General features: G+C 41.2%; 1 protein-coding gene across 1 annotated transcript in view; it reads right to left on the minus strand.

Moving 5' to 3' along the window:
• Positions 1-17264, minus strand: part of DMRT1 (doublesex and mab-3 related transcription factor 1) — a 72431-nt gene that overhangs the window by 48636 nt on the left and 6531 nt on the right. Inside the window, exon 2 of the mRNA XM_089490255.1 lies at positions 15811-15997. Within this exon, the coding sequence (XP_089346381.1) occupies positions 15811-15997 (187 nt within the window). The remainder of the gene's footprint in view (positions 1-15810; positions 15998-17264) is intronic.

A 17264-nucleotide genomic window follows, 5' to 3' on the forward strand; every position in this document is an offset into this window, starting at 1 on the left:
GTTAACAGGGATTTTGGTCACTGTGGAGGGAGAAACCTCAGCAATAAACACAACAGCAGCAAGAACAAAAGACATAGGTAGTCATATACTTATGTCTTATGCTTACATATGTCACTAACAGGTTGCCAGCTCTTGTGTGTGAAAGTAATTTTATCTTCAATACAAAATAAAACATACACACTGAAGGTTTAGAGAGGATTTCTGGATATCCCTGGAAATGACAGAAATGAGAGCCCACCTTCCTGTTGATGCATACAATGTTGACTACAGACCCATGGACACAAGACAGTCCAAGCTACACACTTTTTCAACCTCCATATTTCAATGGGAAAGCACAGGCTTAACTTTGCCAGAGCATGCTCTCTGCACCATACTCATAGCACCATGTAAGTATGTACAATTCTGCGGTTTATAGAGCAGAAGTTATTTTCATTTCCTTCTTAGTAGCCTAATATGAATACATTTTTTGGATTAACTTAATACAAAAATTCCATTAGTGGAGAAATAAAAAAGTATGTTCAATATCCCATGGAGAGCACATAGGAAATTGCTTATTTTATATAGCCTTTGTTTACTGTAGCTATACACAGGATAGAACTGCATGTTTGCACACATCTCTGCATGGCCATATTTAGCAGAACACTGGCTAATTTTTACTCCAACATCTCCTCTTCCTCCCAAAAACCCATCCCATCAAACAAAGCTATTGAATAGTTCTTTGACATCACCAGGAAATCTATCCAATAGGCCTTAAAACATGTATGGTAGGCCTCACACTCCAACAGTGCTATTTCTGTAAATATTATCAAGTCCTGTGGGCAGGCACTGGTTTTATCTATAAAGACGTCAATAGTCTAAGTCACATGCTTCTCAAGGTTTATCTTTTTTGCCAGAAACAAGGCTTGGTTGTGTTTTAAATACAGGGCAAGAATGAAGAGCATTTTCTCCATCCGTGATAAGTCAGCATCACTGCCAACTTCAACGACAAGTTGGAAAAAAAACAACAGTTCATTAATACAGACATTCTTTATTTAACAAAACATCGGACAAAGAAATTTTTTACACTCACAGCCTACTTTTCCTCCTTGTCCTCCAAGTGAAAGGCTTTTTTAAGCAGCATTGGCACTGGGAAGATGGTGGAGGGCTAGAAAAACAGACTTTTTTTGGGTACGTTTCCTGCTTTGTCTGCAGGAAAAAGTGCAATAAAGGTTTGAGCTGGGAAAGAATGGCATTCTATTTTATCTACTGCCACTGTAGCTGTGTGTGCCTTCCTAAAGCAGGCAAGGTAAAAAACAGCTGCCTCCAAAATCCCTTACTGACCAGTTGTGAACAGCAAAAAAGAAAGAAAAAGGCAGAACAGATAAGCCTACCTCATCAGTTACCCCCAGCATTTTTAAAAAGCATAGTTCTATATATTTTCACTCCCAAAATACAAATCGTAAGTGGAAGCTGATGAAAGAAACAGTCATCCTAGCATGCATTTTGGAGGGTATATTGAAGAAGTCTCTAGAAGGTTTTTGTTTACCTATACAAGGCTTTACTGACCTGGTTGTTTCATTTCACATGTGCTTATTTTTAGTTCTGGATACAACCAACAAATACTTAACTGTTCTTTCTTTTTCTGGTGTAGAAGCCTATCCCTATTCTTTCCATGTCATCTGTGCCTCTGATATCAAACTTTCTCTTAAGGAAGTAATGCCAAAGGAACTCATCTGCTTCATTAACTAAGGCGAGTTACAGACTGCCCAAAATGGGTGGTCTGCCGCCGCCGCTTGCTGCGTCCAGGAACTGTAGCAGCCGAACCGCGTGGTTCCTGGGCGCAGCCAGAAAGAAGCGCCGAAATGGTGCTTCTTTCTGGGCCCTGGAAGTGGCACCGCGAGGCGCTAGTCGTGCACTTGCGGCGCCACTTCCGCCGTGCGACGTCCGGACGCTATGCGTCCGCAACGTCAAAATGGCGGCCCCCGTGTGGACAGGCGCCGCCATTTTGTACAGACTCGGTCTGTACTAGGGTTGAGGGTCATCAGGAAGTGATGCCCCTTCTCAACCCTAACAAGCCCCTTCCTAACCCTAGCACGCCCCTTTGGCGCGTCTGTAACGCGCCAAAGGCATGTTTGTACACATTAGAAAATTTTTATATGGTATACTATTCACAGAAATTGTATGTATCACTTACACTAATTATATTAATGTAGGAAAATGCTCCCAACTAAATTCTCTCACATAATCCATCAATGCAGATTATTTGCATTTTTAATCCTATTAATCAATTGTCCAAAAACATTTAAAACAGTTTTCAAATAGTGTCTGTTGTCAAGTTAGTAAGATGTTTGTTTGTATACTGCTGTTCATCACAAAGTTTTGCGCCTGTCTACAAAATATCATAGATATAGATCTTTTACCACAAATTTGGTAACAAGCTACTCAAAAACATTTGAGTTAAGATGATAACTGGTGTCATGGGCTGGTATTCTGTAGCTAGTGCAATCTGAAACACAAGTCACTGGCCATACTCAATGGGCAAATATCCTCCTGTCTGAGTCTGTTCCAAAAAGTTTCATTAAATCTAGCTCTAGAGGGTTTTGCTTTGTGTAGTCTCAGAACTCATATGTTACTTTCTTTTACACTACTGTTTCAATATGGTCATTTTAGTGAGTATGATTTTAAAATACATAAATAGATGGATAATATTTATTGGCCAACTTCTTTCTTTTCAAATGGCCTACTTAGCTGTTGTTTTATGGTTAGAGCATAAATGGGCTAAAATTGGAGAAATCAGGGGCAAGTCTACTGGATTTCATTAAGTTTTGCATTTGAAGTGGTATCTGGTATCCCGTCTGTATGACAAATGTAAATGGTGTTAGAAGTATGGAGTAGTTGATTTTATATCATAACTATTCAACTCATAAGAAAAGCCCAAAGTAGAGTTGCTCTCATTGAATGTTGCTTGGCTTTTTCTGGAATACAATTACTAATGTAGGAGATCAAAACTTCTCTGTGTCCCTGTAGGCTAAAGACTTGTTTCAGACAATAATACTGACACAAGACACAAGGCATATTTTGATCTGCGGTTCTACACTGCCTACAAGCAGCAGATGAATATTTAGTAATTGTTTTCTAAGGCCTGAGACAGATGGGCCAAAAGCGGTGTGGTGGCGGAAATACTAGGGTTCCAGCCTCGCAGCAACCGCGTGGTCCAGAACCCTAGTGTGGAACAGCGGCAGCCTAATGGTGGTGTCCTGTCCACATGGGCGCCACCATCTTGATGTAAGGGACATGCATTGTCCACACGTTGCTTACGTCACGAGTGTGCCAGTGGCGCACTTGTGACGTAACCCAGGCACCGCAAAAAGAACCGGGTTCTTTTTACTCCAGAGGTGGCTGCAGCATTCCTCCGGAGTTAAAACGGGTGCCTGCAACTCACCATTTTCAGGCACTCTGTCTCGGCCCTATGATAATCTATTTTCATCCCATGGCTGGAATACCATATCAGGAGCCAGGCATGCATCATGCTGTTGCTGTGCACCTTCATGTTGTTTCAGACTTATGGCGATCCTAAGGCAAACGCATCATGTAGTTATGACTTATTAACCATGTTTCCCAATGCTACACCCCAAAACCACCTTGTATGCAAAGGCATGTTGTTGGAGTGTGTGGGGATCAGCAATGACATGTCCATCTATTATGCTGCATCTGGGTACGCTGCCAAGAGGCATCCACAGAGAACTCCAGAGGTCTTTGGGTGTCCCTGCAGATGATGTCTTTGTAGAGCATGTAACTACAGGCAAAAAGCTAGATGCACCTCTGCTAAACCTACCACCCACCTCTCCAACAACAGTGACATGGCTAGGTGGGGTGGGCTGAGCTTTATCATTATTAAGTGGATTTGAGAGATTTTAGTACAACTAAGAAGTTGAGATGCAATGGCATACATTCAACTAATGCCGTGTTAACTCATCAGGAGGTTTCCAGCCATGTTTGATAAGATGCACCTTTATACATGAAAGGTATCAAAATTCTGTTACTGTTGATACCCATGCCTTTGAAATTTTCCTATTGCAGTTCAACTGAAATGTAGAGAAACACTTTTGCTTTGAACACCAAAGGCTGGAGGCAGGGGGAAAGACCACGATCAAGTTTACCACTACTTTAGCAACAGTGCTTAACATGTATGGCAGATGTAGCATGTTCTTCATAGTTCAGCAAGCCCAAGGAAAGAAAGGATCATCTTTGGACTTTGGCCTGTAACACTTAGTATGACGAATGGCAAGGGATTGTGGGAGTTTTACTCAACACACTTGGAGACTTCTATGGAAGATAAATTATTCAGGACGGGGGAGACTTTGAAACACAGTATCAAGTGGCAAGTAAAGGGTTTATTTGTTTATTTAATTTATATCCCACCTTTCTCTGGGTGTGGAACCCAAAGTGGTGCACAATACCTTAAAAATACATTTTTTAAAAGAAAAACTAATACAGTGGGCCCTAGGTATCTGCTGCAGTTTGGTTTCAGGACCTCCGCCCTGTGGATGCTCGGGTCCCATTAAATATTATGGCATAGTAAAATGGTGTCCCTTATATAAAATGGCAAAAACAAGGTTTGGTTTTGGGAATTTTATGAGATTTTAAAAGTATTTTTAAAGTGTGGATGCTTAAATTCATTGATTAAAAAATCCATGGATAGGGAGCCCTGGTGGCACAGTGGTGAAATGCTGGTACTGCAGGAATTCACAAGGTTGCGAGTTCAATTCCAGGGTTGACTCAACTTATTGGAGGCAATTAGCTTACATGTTGTAAATAACTTAAAGACTGCTTAGTTCAGTATGAAGCCGTATAGAAACGTAGCTGCTATTGACTGTACAATTACACCAACTAGCATTAAAAGCCATTTAAAACACGATGAAATAAAAACCCAAACACTACTCCATCTCCCTATGAAAAGCTCTATCTGCTGTCATCAAATGCCTCCTTAGATAAAAATGTCTTCGCCTACTGGCGGAAAAAGAAGAGGGAGGGAGTTCCACAATCTAGGAGTAGCCACAGAGTAGGCTGTCTCTCGGGTTCTCAGGAACTGCTCCTGCAAAGGTGGTGGGACTGAAAGAAAGCTCTCCCCTGCAAATCTTAAGGCATGTGCCCCTCTCCAAAAGATCCTCCACTTAACCTGCAGCACTCCTACATGAGGTGGAATGGAAGAGGGATGGAAGAATCACAGAGACAGAAATAAAGTATATTTAGACCTGCTTCAAAGGGAGGGTAGGCTAACCTAGCTGAGCTTCTGACAAACCCAAGTAAACAAAACTATGGTACAAGACCATTAGTAAAACAGTGGCTAAGGTTTGTGGGAGAGCTAGCAGACAAGAAAAAGCCCCTGTACAATCCCATAACAATAAACAAAAAGGCTAGGAGGAGGAGGAACAAAATTAGCAATCAGTTACAATCGGAATGGAATAAATTCATTAACAGACTATCAAAGGCAATATTAAGAGGGGAGTATAAGCTATTCAAGTATCTGAGAAAGGGAGACCTTGGAGAAAATATAGCTGGGATAAAATCATTATAGCTCACACTAAAAATAAACTAAGGGAGGAAGTAGCTGATAGGAATTCGCCAGAGACCACTTCAATCGAAGTGACATGATGAAAGATGCCCAGGTGGTTTCTAAAAGCCAGAAAATAGCACAGGGAGGATTCTCCTTAAGTTAAAATCAAGCTGATGAAAAGCAACTGGGAGAGACTCTGTAGTTTAGAATTGTTGGAAATAATACACATCAGTAAATCTGGCCACAGATTTTGCAATTGCAATAATACAATTGAACAGAAACCACAAACAAAACATAAAAAATAAACACGTAAAAAGATTTTGTATTGGAGATAATACCTAAACTAAAAATGTTCAGCTTAAAATGCAATGAACAATTAAGCCTCTTCTTTATCTTACAAGAGCACTGGTCACTCAATGCTTTGTTGCTGCTGCTGAATGCCTTCATTTTTGATGTATGGCAACCCTAAGGTGAACCTACCATGGGGTTTTCCTGGCAAGATTGTCAGAGGAGGTTTACCATGGTCTTCCCCTGAAGCTGAGAGAATTTCACTTGCCCAAGGTCGCCCAGTGGGTTTCTATGACTGAACAGGGATTAGAACCCTAGTCTCCGGACTCACAGTCAATCCTCAAATCATTATACCATGCTGGCTCTCAGTGCTTTGTTTATTCTGTGCAAACAGTATTAATCATGGCATTTAAAAACAACACTAGTTCTCCAACATAAGCATCTAATCCTTGTTTTCTAATTAATGTTGCAGTCATAACCGATACATTTATATATAAATCAATGTGATTAATCCATTCAAGTTCTTACTGAAAATTAAAATATTGGACACAATTAATCACTCCTGGTCTCTGCTTCCCATGCACTCCAGAACGAGCTCTAGCCCACTGTTTTCCGAACTGCCATAAAGTTACCCATCCCTTCCATATGTATTTATTCAGGCCAAAATCCTGTTCACACAAGCAGCTGTATTTTTCTGAGCTTGCAGAGAAGAGGTGACAGAAGTAGTGGCAGAAAGCTACTTGTTTTATGACACCTATGTCCCCAATGCATGGTTTTGGGATAGGAGTGTCCTTGAAGCCATTGCTCTAGGGAGGGGTAGCATGGACAAATGCCTGTGATGTGAGCTATATGACTGTCCAAGGCCCCATACAGACAGGCCAAAATAAAGCTGCTTTGGATCACTTGGGAGGTATGCTGTTTAAATGATGCATGTGTCCTAAGAGTCCAGAAACCACTCCAAAGCCACGCTCCGGTCCTTAAGACTGGAGCGCAGCTTTGGTGCAGCTTCTGGCCTTTGAAGATGTGTGTGTCATTTAAACAGCATACCTCCAAATTGATCCAAAGCAGCTTTATTTTGGCCTGTCTGTATGGGCCCCAAGACAGCCCTCTCACAGCATTTTGGCTCTGAGGAATTTGCTAACCCATCCCAAAATCCATGATGGGAATCCATACAGGAGCCAGCAGACACTCCTGCTAATCTTTTTCTACTCTTCTTCAGTGTTGTGCTCACTGCCCCTTTCTTCATGCCACCTAGCACTGTTACTACATCACAAAGGAACAAGATTCTGGCATCAGACATGAACCTTAGTTTGTTCCAATATGGCTTATGTTACACTGCAAGAGGGACTGCAGTTTCAGGATATTTTACCTATGTAAGGAATTGCTTGCAAAGCAGAATCCACACACATGGATGTTGCGACAGAAGAACTGGACTTTAGAAATGTTAATCAGAAAAATAGCTATACCTGGTTGCAGTATTGTCTAGTTTGAACATTCAAGAAGAATTCCACATTTTCCCTATTTTAAAAAAATGCAAGGTGAAATAAGGATAAGCAGGTTACAAATATAAAGTAAGTGGAAAAAATGGTCTAACCAAGTTATACCACTGATAAAAATAGCCAGGATGTTACCATACCCTTAAATATTTCACAGAAAAAATCAAGACACCTGCGTCCATACAACATCAGAGTTTGGTCAAGAGGGCAAACATTATTAATGAGAAAGAACACACAAGCTAGGAGAGGATGCAATTGTTTTTTTTGCCTGAGCCTACTGGGAAGGGCAAGATTCCTCTCCTCTCACCAACCGAGTTGAGTGCAAACTACTTTTGCATTTTGAACTCAGTTTGTACCAACTGAAGTAGGCTGAGGACAAAGATGGAAGAGGAGAGAAACTGGGACATTTTAAAAGCATGATGAGAGAGGTAATTACCGTAGGATTGTCCCTGGCAAATCAGCAACGTTGTAGAGTGTCTGTTAGCCCTAAGCTATGGCTCCATAGGAAATTTGTTCCTACATAAGCTGTCTTAATGTCATGACAAGCAATAATACTGTGGGTTTTAAAAAAATGGAATAATGGGTATGTGAAAAGGCACAGATCACTAGAAAAGACAATAATGCTAGGAAAGAGAGGGTAGTAGAGAGAGGAAAGCCACATGTCAGACCAATAGACTCAATCAGAGAGGTCACGGGCATGAATTTGCAAGAACTAAGAAGAGCAGTGGAGGATAGGGGAGCTTGGAGATGTCTCATCCACAGGGTCACTGTGAGTCAAAGTCAACTCGAAGACAGTTAACAACAAGTGTGGGGAGGGCATCAGTGAAAATCCCTCCTGGCCTCAAGTGGCAATTAGAATTAGGGAAAAGAAGTTCCCAGTGGCATCAATGGCATCTTTCCCATCAATGGTAACTACAGCAATAGGGATATTGTGGCTGGAGAGGGAGAGAAGACTCAAACCGTCCCCAGTGTAAGTTTCTGAGGATAACATTTTGCCCTGCCCCTCTCCAAACATTCCTGATGTTTATCATTCTTTTAAAACTACAATGCTACTGGCTAACCACATCATTAACATCCAGTTAGGACCTGGCCTTAGCCTTCTAATGCAACCTTTGGAGGGCTGAAGACTTGCTTTCAGTAGTCCTCTTAAATCCCTCCATCAATGATGCCTGAAGAAACACCTTGTCCTTATACAGGCCACTCAACAGCCTAATTGCACTGCTAGTTCAGAAAGGGAAATGTCTGCTAATTTAATTATATCCCTTGTGTTTTTTAGTTTCAAGCCATCGCTCTTTGTTATGCTGCCTCAAGCACTGTAAATAATTCCTTCCCCTCCTCCATATTATTACCTCTCAAATATTTATAGACTGTTATATCCACCCTTAGTCTCCTTTTCTACAAGCTGTAAATCAATTTTGTCACCCCGTCTCTTGATCTACTCAGATTTATCTATGCCTCCATTCATAATGAGATATTCAAAAACCTCTATGCTGTATTCCAAAATAGGATCTCAGGAAAGTTGGAGAGTCCTAGCAATTCTAACTCTCTGGTTTTGGCATTTATTTGCTTACTATAGACTTTAACATGAGCAAACCACTATATTAAAGCTTCAGCCTGACACACTCATTTTGTTGAAACTTGCACAGAACTTTGGGACTAGTGTTTTCAATGAACCGGTAGAAAGAACGACAGAATGGTATGTGTCAAGTTAAAATGTGTGTGAAGGATTCTATTTTAGTAACCAACATGTCAGACAGAAAAGGGCTGACCTCTATGACACACGTCAGCATGAAAAGATTGACATGGGAATACTACTAATAAACACCATCATCAACAAGAGCCCTCCCTCCACGGCCAACTGTCATCGTCCAGCCTGGAGGGAGTGAGGGGGCGGGTCCAACACCATCAGGACCGCCCTGAAGGGACAGAGCCCTCCCTCCATGGCCAACTGTCATCTTCCAGCCTGGAGGGAGTGAGGGGGCGGGTAGGGGCTAATTTTGTATTGCAATTTTTACTGTACACTGCTATGATCATTGCGGAATAGCGGTCTATAAATAAAACATATTATTATTATTATTATTAACATAATACAATATATTTTTATTTATTTAAAATACATATATAGCAATTTTTTCTTTAAAATCCAAAAGTGACTTACAACTGATTATAAAACAATAAAACCCTATGAACACCACAATATGACAAAATACAAAATACACAACTGTGATACCTTTATTGAGCAGCTAAAAAGCACAAAATACATCATGCAAGCTTTCAAAATCTAAACATTTTTCCAGATGTAACAGTACAAAGACTTATTGAGAACTTTAATGTTCTCTGCCTAAGAAAGGAGCCAGCAGTCTCGCACAGGGAAGCAGTAGCCAAGATCTCAAGGGAAGATCTCAAGGGAAGTTTATTCTCCCCATGAATGATTTGTTGCTGGAGAATTCCTGGTTCTTCCCGGGATAAGTCCTCTCTAATCGCAGCATTGTGTGAAACGTTTGCGCAACTGTCCCGGGAAAATCCCCCTTTAAACTGATGCTAAATAACTTGGCTTTTATTGCCCTTTGTCCCCAGTCCTCACATGGTCAAGAAGGGGAGTGCTCTCTGCCTGCCCTGCCCTTCTTAACTGAAGGAACATCTAAGACAAAATGTGAGCCTGACTCAACGATTGTCATTTTGTTTTGTTTTGTGTACGTTGTATTTTGTGCTTTTTAGTTGGCCCACTGTGATGTGGATTTTGGATTTTGTTTTATTTTGCTGCATGGCCAACCCAGCCACCCCTGAATATATTACCACAATACAAGTCTGGAGTTTATCTTATGGGGGAAAATCAGGAGTTTAAACAGGAATTTCCCCCGGACAGTTGCACAATCAGAGCGAAGATTTGTTGCTCCAGCATCTCCCCATGAATGATTTGTTGCTGGAGCATTCTTGGTTCTTCCCAGGATAAGTCCACTCTAATCGCAGCATCGTGTGAAACGTTTGCGCAACTGTCCTGGGAAACCCCAGATTTCCCCCCATGTGATACAGTCCTCTGTTAAGGTGTGGCTTTAAAAAAAGTGTTGCAGAAAAACATTATGTTTATTCTTGACATATTTCAGAGAGAAGGCTGTTTGGGCAGAGAGGGTGCTACTGCAGATTAAACCCTATGGCATGTGTAAAGGACAACAAATCCTACTATGAAGCCCGTAGTGGTCTGTTTTCTCTGATTCAGGGAGAGTAACAAATTCTTGACTGATAGACATACTGCTTCCAATTGAACTAAAAGGGAATCAACTGTTGGAGCTTAACAACCCAATGGGCTAAAATGAAAATATTTCCAAATGTCCAAATGGGGAGGAGTGAAATGCCAAGAAATTACCTATATGCTTAATAAGCAGCATCATAGGGTCATTATTAAAGAAAAGAAGGCCTCCTTTAGAAAATGGAAGTTTCACCCAAACAAAAAGAAATGCGAAAGATATCCAAAAAAATAAGAAGGGAAGCAAAAGTGGATTTGGAGTCCCTTTAGCATCAAGACCAATAATAAAAACAATATTTAAATGAATCAGGAACAGGAAACTGGCTAGGAAAGCAGTTGGGCCATGGGGTGACATCAATAGATAATAGTACAGGATAGTACAGGAGGATAAAGAGATTGTAGAGAAGCCACATGAATTCTCTCTATTTGTCTTCACTGCAAAAGATATAGTTTAGAAGGCAAGGAGACATGATGAAATATACAATTATTTGATATATTTAAAACATGAATAGCAAAAAAAAAAAAGTGATAAAGGGCAATGAAAACCTTCTGGGGTGGTGGTACCATTTGAAACCTCATGCAAAATACAGTACAACCCTCATATCTGTGGAGCTGGTAACTGTGGTTTCAAATAACCAAGTCTAGAGGAAAAGGGTCTCTCTAGGCATCTGGAGGTCAGCGGCAAAATGCTCTTCCTTTTTGGGGTGGAAAATAGCTGACCTTTCTGCCATGGCAGCAGCTCTTTTATGCAGTATCTGAACGCCATGCCGCCAGAGTGCCGCAACAATGTCCACCGTCTTGACAGGCAGGTGCATTGGGGGCAGCATCAGGGCGTGTGTCATCTAAACGCCACACCCTCACCAAGCCGGGGCTTACTGTCTGTCTGTTGAACTTTTTACTTTCTGCTGTACTGGGAAAAGCTCATGGGAAATTGTCAGTCAAAACATCTGAAGGATCAACATTTCCTTACTCTTGAATTTTATGGGCATCATTCATACTTCCAATCATCGCAAGAAAACTGAACAGAAGAACAGACTGCAAAAGATAAATACTGGCTTGTTTCCATTAAGTGTTGTCAGTGTACCCAAGGGGAAACCTAGAAATAAATAAAATATTTATTTTCTTAATCCAGTAATTTATTAACTAAATGTCAGTTTATTGTTTTACCTGGCAGTCTGGACTTATACACAAGTATGAAAGTGAGCTTTAACTCCTCTATTCACTTTGCATCTGATAACTGCTTAAACCTGCACCTTAAACCCTCCTCTCCCTGCACTGTCCCCAAAGAGTTTTTCTCCTTTTCTCCACTGCTTGGAGACTGGTGTAACAAAGGCAAGGTGAGTGCCAGTCCAGTCCTATATCCCTAATTCATGATGTGCTTTCGCTGATAAAGAGAGAACCGCACTAATCTTATCATGAGACATGATCACCAATCTATGTTGCCAGTGCTCTTAGCCACTGCAAAATTTTTGGGATGAAGTTTTTCTCTGACATGCCAAAAATGTAGTAAGACATCCCAACCACCAAATAAATAAATAAATAAAAATTGATAAAGAAACAACTTCATTAAAACACAGAGCTTGAAGAAGATACTATTCTGGGTAACTCTCAGGATCCCTCATGCTGCCTAGGACATTCTAGAAGTCATAATTCAGTTTTTTTAAAAAGACTCCATAATGTGTGTGTTTGTGTTTATGAATACACACCTGTTCCCAAGAAACCTTGTTTCCAATGGTTTCTTCATTATCCAAACCTACCTCTAGGTATGGGTATTAAACCAGCATGGATTGTGATACCTTTGGTTGCAATCCAAAGTATATGGATTTTTAAAACAAGACACACACACACCAATTAAGGCTCCAGTGTTGCTTTTCCTAGTCTTTTCTCCCATTTCTCCCAGATTTCCCCACTTAAATAACAGGTGTTATGGTGACTTGCAATGAGGTGCAAGCACACTGATAAGCACAACAGCTCTCTCCTCTCATCCACTTTTTCTTCCTTTTTCTGAAGAGCAGCCTGTCACCAGGGGCTTGAAAAATTGTCTCTGCCCTTTCACTATGCTGTAATATTTCTGACCTGCCAATAAAATGGATACAGCAAGAAAAAGACTTTTCTGGTACCTTGTATGATTTGTGTGGCTCCTTCACACCCTATTCCTCTCCCTGTAAACCATATACAGTTAGATGAAGTTTGAAAGAAAAACTGCTGTACTTCAGGGGAGAGTTGAGGAGGAAAAAAACTCAAAAGGAAAAATTAACTTGCTGTTCTCTAGAGATGTCAAATAGGAAATCTGATCCCACCCTACCAGATATCAACAGACTACTCTGGTGGCTAGTTAGGTTTGCAGAAGCAAGGTGAAGAATAAATTCCCCCTTCCTTCCAATTCTGCAACATCTGCTTGTCTACTCCATGAATGGGCAACTGTGGAGGGGGCAGGGACAACTTCCTCGTACATTTTAGTGCGATGCATGTTCCAGCTGCCTTTTTTGGTGGTGATAGGGTGTTAGAGGATGGAGGGAGTAAAGGGCTGCATTTTTTTACTGGTTTTGGGTGCTCTCACCCAGTGTTCCAGCCAAAAACAAAAAATCCTCCACCCAAAATTGGTGTGAATTTTTTTAAAAAAAAATAAGGACTGTCTGAGGGCCTTGGGGTTGCATCTTGTGAGTCCCAAGGGCTGCATGCCACCCATGGGCTATGATTTGCCCAGTCCTCTGTTCTTTGGCACCCAGACAGCGTGGTATGGCTTGGGAGTGTACACATGCTCTACTCTCCCAAGCCCTAAAATTGGCCCCAGGCTGGCGCATAGCTCCAGTCTATACCAGGTCCCAGTTGGATTTAGTTCTGAGGAAACATGCACAGAATTCAGCTGCACAGCCCTCATCCAGACTGGGACATTCTGGGATTTATGTAGGCCAAGCTAACCTCTTCAAGCTCCAAAGGTGTGTGTGTATGTGACTTCAAGTTACTTGTTGACTTCTGGAGACACCATGAATTTTCTTAGGCAAGGAATGTTCAAGAAGTGGTTTTGCCAGTTCCTTCCTTTGAAATGTAACCTACAGCAAATGTAGCCTACAGCCTCCTAACCAAACAGTAACCAGGGCTGACCTTGCCCAGCTTCCAAAATCAGAGAGAATTTTGTGCCTTTTAGAGTATTTTGTGCCTTTATGCTATCAGAGAGAATTTTGTGCCTTTAGTCCCTTAGCCTAGAAGAGTAATGTAGAGCAATAGAGCAGCCCTTAAAATGCCACATATGTGGCAGCCCCAAGGTCTCTGCTCAGCAGCACTTTGGATCACATCAGAGATCAAGGCTGGAGAACGTGTAGTCTTTGCAATGACGCTAGACTCCCAAATCCCATCAGACCCAGGTGATTTAGCCAAATATGCCAGCATGACACGAGTTGTCATCCAGCATCACCTGGAGATTCAGATTCACCACACTTTCCATGGAAAGTGGATGATATGCAGAGCGACATCCTATATAGTCTGTACATGCACACCTGCAAATAAAATGGCTTCACCATTATACTAACCTACTTATTCCACAGTATAAACTCCACTGAATGTAATGGCACTAAAAATGTGGGACTACAATTTCCAGAATTCCATACACTGAGCCATGACAGATAAAGTAATGTCAACCTGGATTATTTCTATAGTGCAGATGCAGCCTCTGTTTTACTGTCTGGATGGTGCATCCAACTGCTTCCTACTTGTGACTAATACGCTATAATTTATTTCTTAGCTTATTCTTTTCTGGACTTAAATTACACATGTGAAGATCTAGAGCTGAAATAGCTTCCAGTAAAGGATTCCAGCTATCCTTTTCTATTGTTTAGTGCATTGTTTCAAAAACTAACAAAAGTTATCTTGTTACGAAATGAAACAAAATTAAATGAGGCATGATATAACTAAATCATGTCTGCATTCTTATACACTGTAATCCTATGCTTGTTTACTCAGAAGCAAATCACAACAAATTCAGTGGCAGGAACAGGATCTCAACCTTTCTTATAAAAGTCCCAGATAATTCATAGAGACTCTGGCTTAAATCACATTATGTCAGATGGACGAAGGCATCTTACACATTGAAAAAGGATATATGGATAGAAAAGAAAGGTTGTCAAATACATTGAAAACATTTACTTGCCTTTTAACAGATTCATTTAACAGACATTTTAAAATATGAGAAAATTTGCAAGATCTGGGATGAAGCTTTTGGCCAAAGTATTCTTCTGCTGAGATAGGGTGAAAATAGCCCTCAAAAGCCTGTCTCTTCAGCCCTCTTTCACTGTCTTTCAAGTGTTAATGTGCTAAAAAAATTCCAATTAAACAGAGAATGAGGAAGAAAAAGAAGTTGTTGTTGTTGTGTGCCTTCAAACTGTTTGAAAAGACTGATGGGCTGATATGAAAAGACTGAAAAAAGGAGCTTTATTAACTGAGGTATACCTGCATTTCTATCAGTTTGGAAAACTGGTTTCAGAGATCATCTGTGTACCATCTTCTTGCACGTTCCTTAAAGCCAGAACTGGAAAAAGTGTGTGTGTGTGTGTGTGTGTGTTGGGGGGGGAGGTTGGACCAGTACTTCCATCCATAATTCTTAGTTAGGGTTGCTATAATTCTCTACTAAAAACCGGGACAAAATGTAGGACAAAATTTAAACCAAAATATAGACAATTGTAGGATAAAATTTAGCCCAAAATGTAGGACATTTAAGAAAAATGGAAAACCTTAAATGTCCTACATTTTGGGCTAAATTTTATCCTACAATTGTCCTATATTTTGATCTAAATTTTGTCCTACATTTTGTCCCGGTTTTTAAGTAGAGAATTATGGCAACCCTATAGTCAACATGGCAACTGGCCATGCTAGTTGGGGGAGTTGTGATCCAAAATAAATGAATAAATAAATAAGTTGTCTGGCCTCTACTTAAAACTAAGAAACCTGTGACAGTCTGCTGCTTCCCCCACCTCACCATGCAGGGGTGAATCCACACTACACAACTACAGCATTTTGATACCAGTTCAGCTGTATGGTTCCAGCCAATGGAATCCTGGAATTTGTAATCTCATGAGATTTTTGAACTGATTCCCAGAGCATTTAAAACTGCAGTCTGGAGGAGGGACATTATGAAATCTTAAAATCCTCCCCAAGCAGAAAATTCCAAGATTCCACAGCAATCAAATGTTGTGTTGAAGTGCAGCACTGGTACTGTGTGGATATCCTCCAGGTTCCTTTCAGAGCGTTACCTGTGGATGCAGCAGACCCTGTGGTAGAGGCTGTTGTGGATTGTGGTGGGCTGCTGCTTTCCAACAACAGGCAGGAACCATTGGCATTGCTCTCTTTCTTCACATACATTTCCGGGGCGCTGGGCAAGGGGATGGGGTGGCTGATCCCCAGCTCCTCCTCTTGAGCTTGCTGCCTTCTCAGCGCAACCTGGAGGAAAGAAGGTTCAAATGTTTCCTCTCTACTTTGAAAATCAGCAATTGAACAACAAATAGTAAAGATCTAAAATGGCATCTTGAACACACTGCGAGACAAGAAATATAAAAGGAGGCAAGAGAGATGAAAGATGGAGAATTGTATGATGACACTCAGCCACAGAAATCCACTGGGTGACTTTGGGCAAGTCATATTCTCTCAGCCTCAGAGGAGGGCAATGGCAAACTCTCCTGAACAAATCTTGTCAAGAAAACCCAGTGATCAGCTCACCTTAGGTTTGACATCAATCAGAAATGACTTGAAGGCACACAGCTACTACAAATGTAGCTGTACAACCTGAGTATCCCTTATCTAGGATTCCGAAATCCTAGATAACGCTCCAAAATCCAAAATTGTCCACAGTGACACTTTTGCTTTGTGATGGTTCAGTGTACACCAACTTTGCTACATGCACAAATATTATGCATAAAATTACCTCCAGGCTATGTATATAAAATGTACTTGAAATATAAATACAGTGGGCCCTTTTTATATGCGGGGGATCCATTCCAGACCCCCCACGTTTAAAAACCCGCATATGCTCGAGCCCCATTGAAAGTAATGTGGCTCATGCATGGTGTGGCGGCACACGCACCATGGGTGCACACCCCATTAAGCTTAATGGGATGCGCCTCTACTTGCGTCCTGTGCATTCCCACAGGCTCCCTTGTGGCTTTCAGCATATGCTGAAAGCCGCGTATAGTGTGCCCGCGTATGGCACAAGCGCATTGTAAAAGTTATGTTTAGACTTGGGTCCCATCTCCAAGATATCTCTGTGGTAGTTTTGTCATAGAGTACAGGTTGAGTCTCCCTTATCCAAAATTCCAGAATAATCCAAAATCCAAAAATTGCTCACATGGGTGCTGAGATAGTGACCTCTTTGCTTTGTGATGGTTTAATGTACACAAACTTTGTTTCATGCACAAAACTATTAAACATATTGTATATAATTTTTTCTTTAGATTATGTGTATAAAGTGTATATGAAATATAAATGAAATGTGTGGTCCAGTACACACAGGCAGGAAGTGGCGTGGCGGCGCTCGTTCTAGAGTTCCGGAGCACGTAGCAACTGCATGCTCCGAAATTCTAGAACGTGCCGCTGCTGCCATCATGCCGGCCTCCAGTCCATACAGGGCTGCCATGATGACATACGTGACACATAGCATCCGCACGTCATGCACAGGAAGAGGAGTCATAGGGCTGCGTATCATTCCCGTGCG

Source organism: Sceloporus occidentalis, unplaced genomic scaffold, assembly GCF_023333645.1.
Source record: "Sceloporus occidentalis isolate IW3139 unplaced genomic scaffold, rSceOcc1.0.p SCAF_1, whole genome shotgun sequence".
NCBI lineage: Eukaryota > Metazoa > Chordata > Lepidosauria > Squamata > Phrynosomatidae > Sceloporus > Sceloporus occidentalis.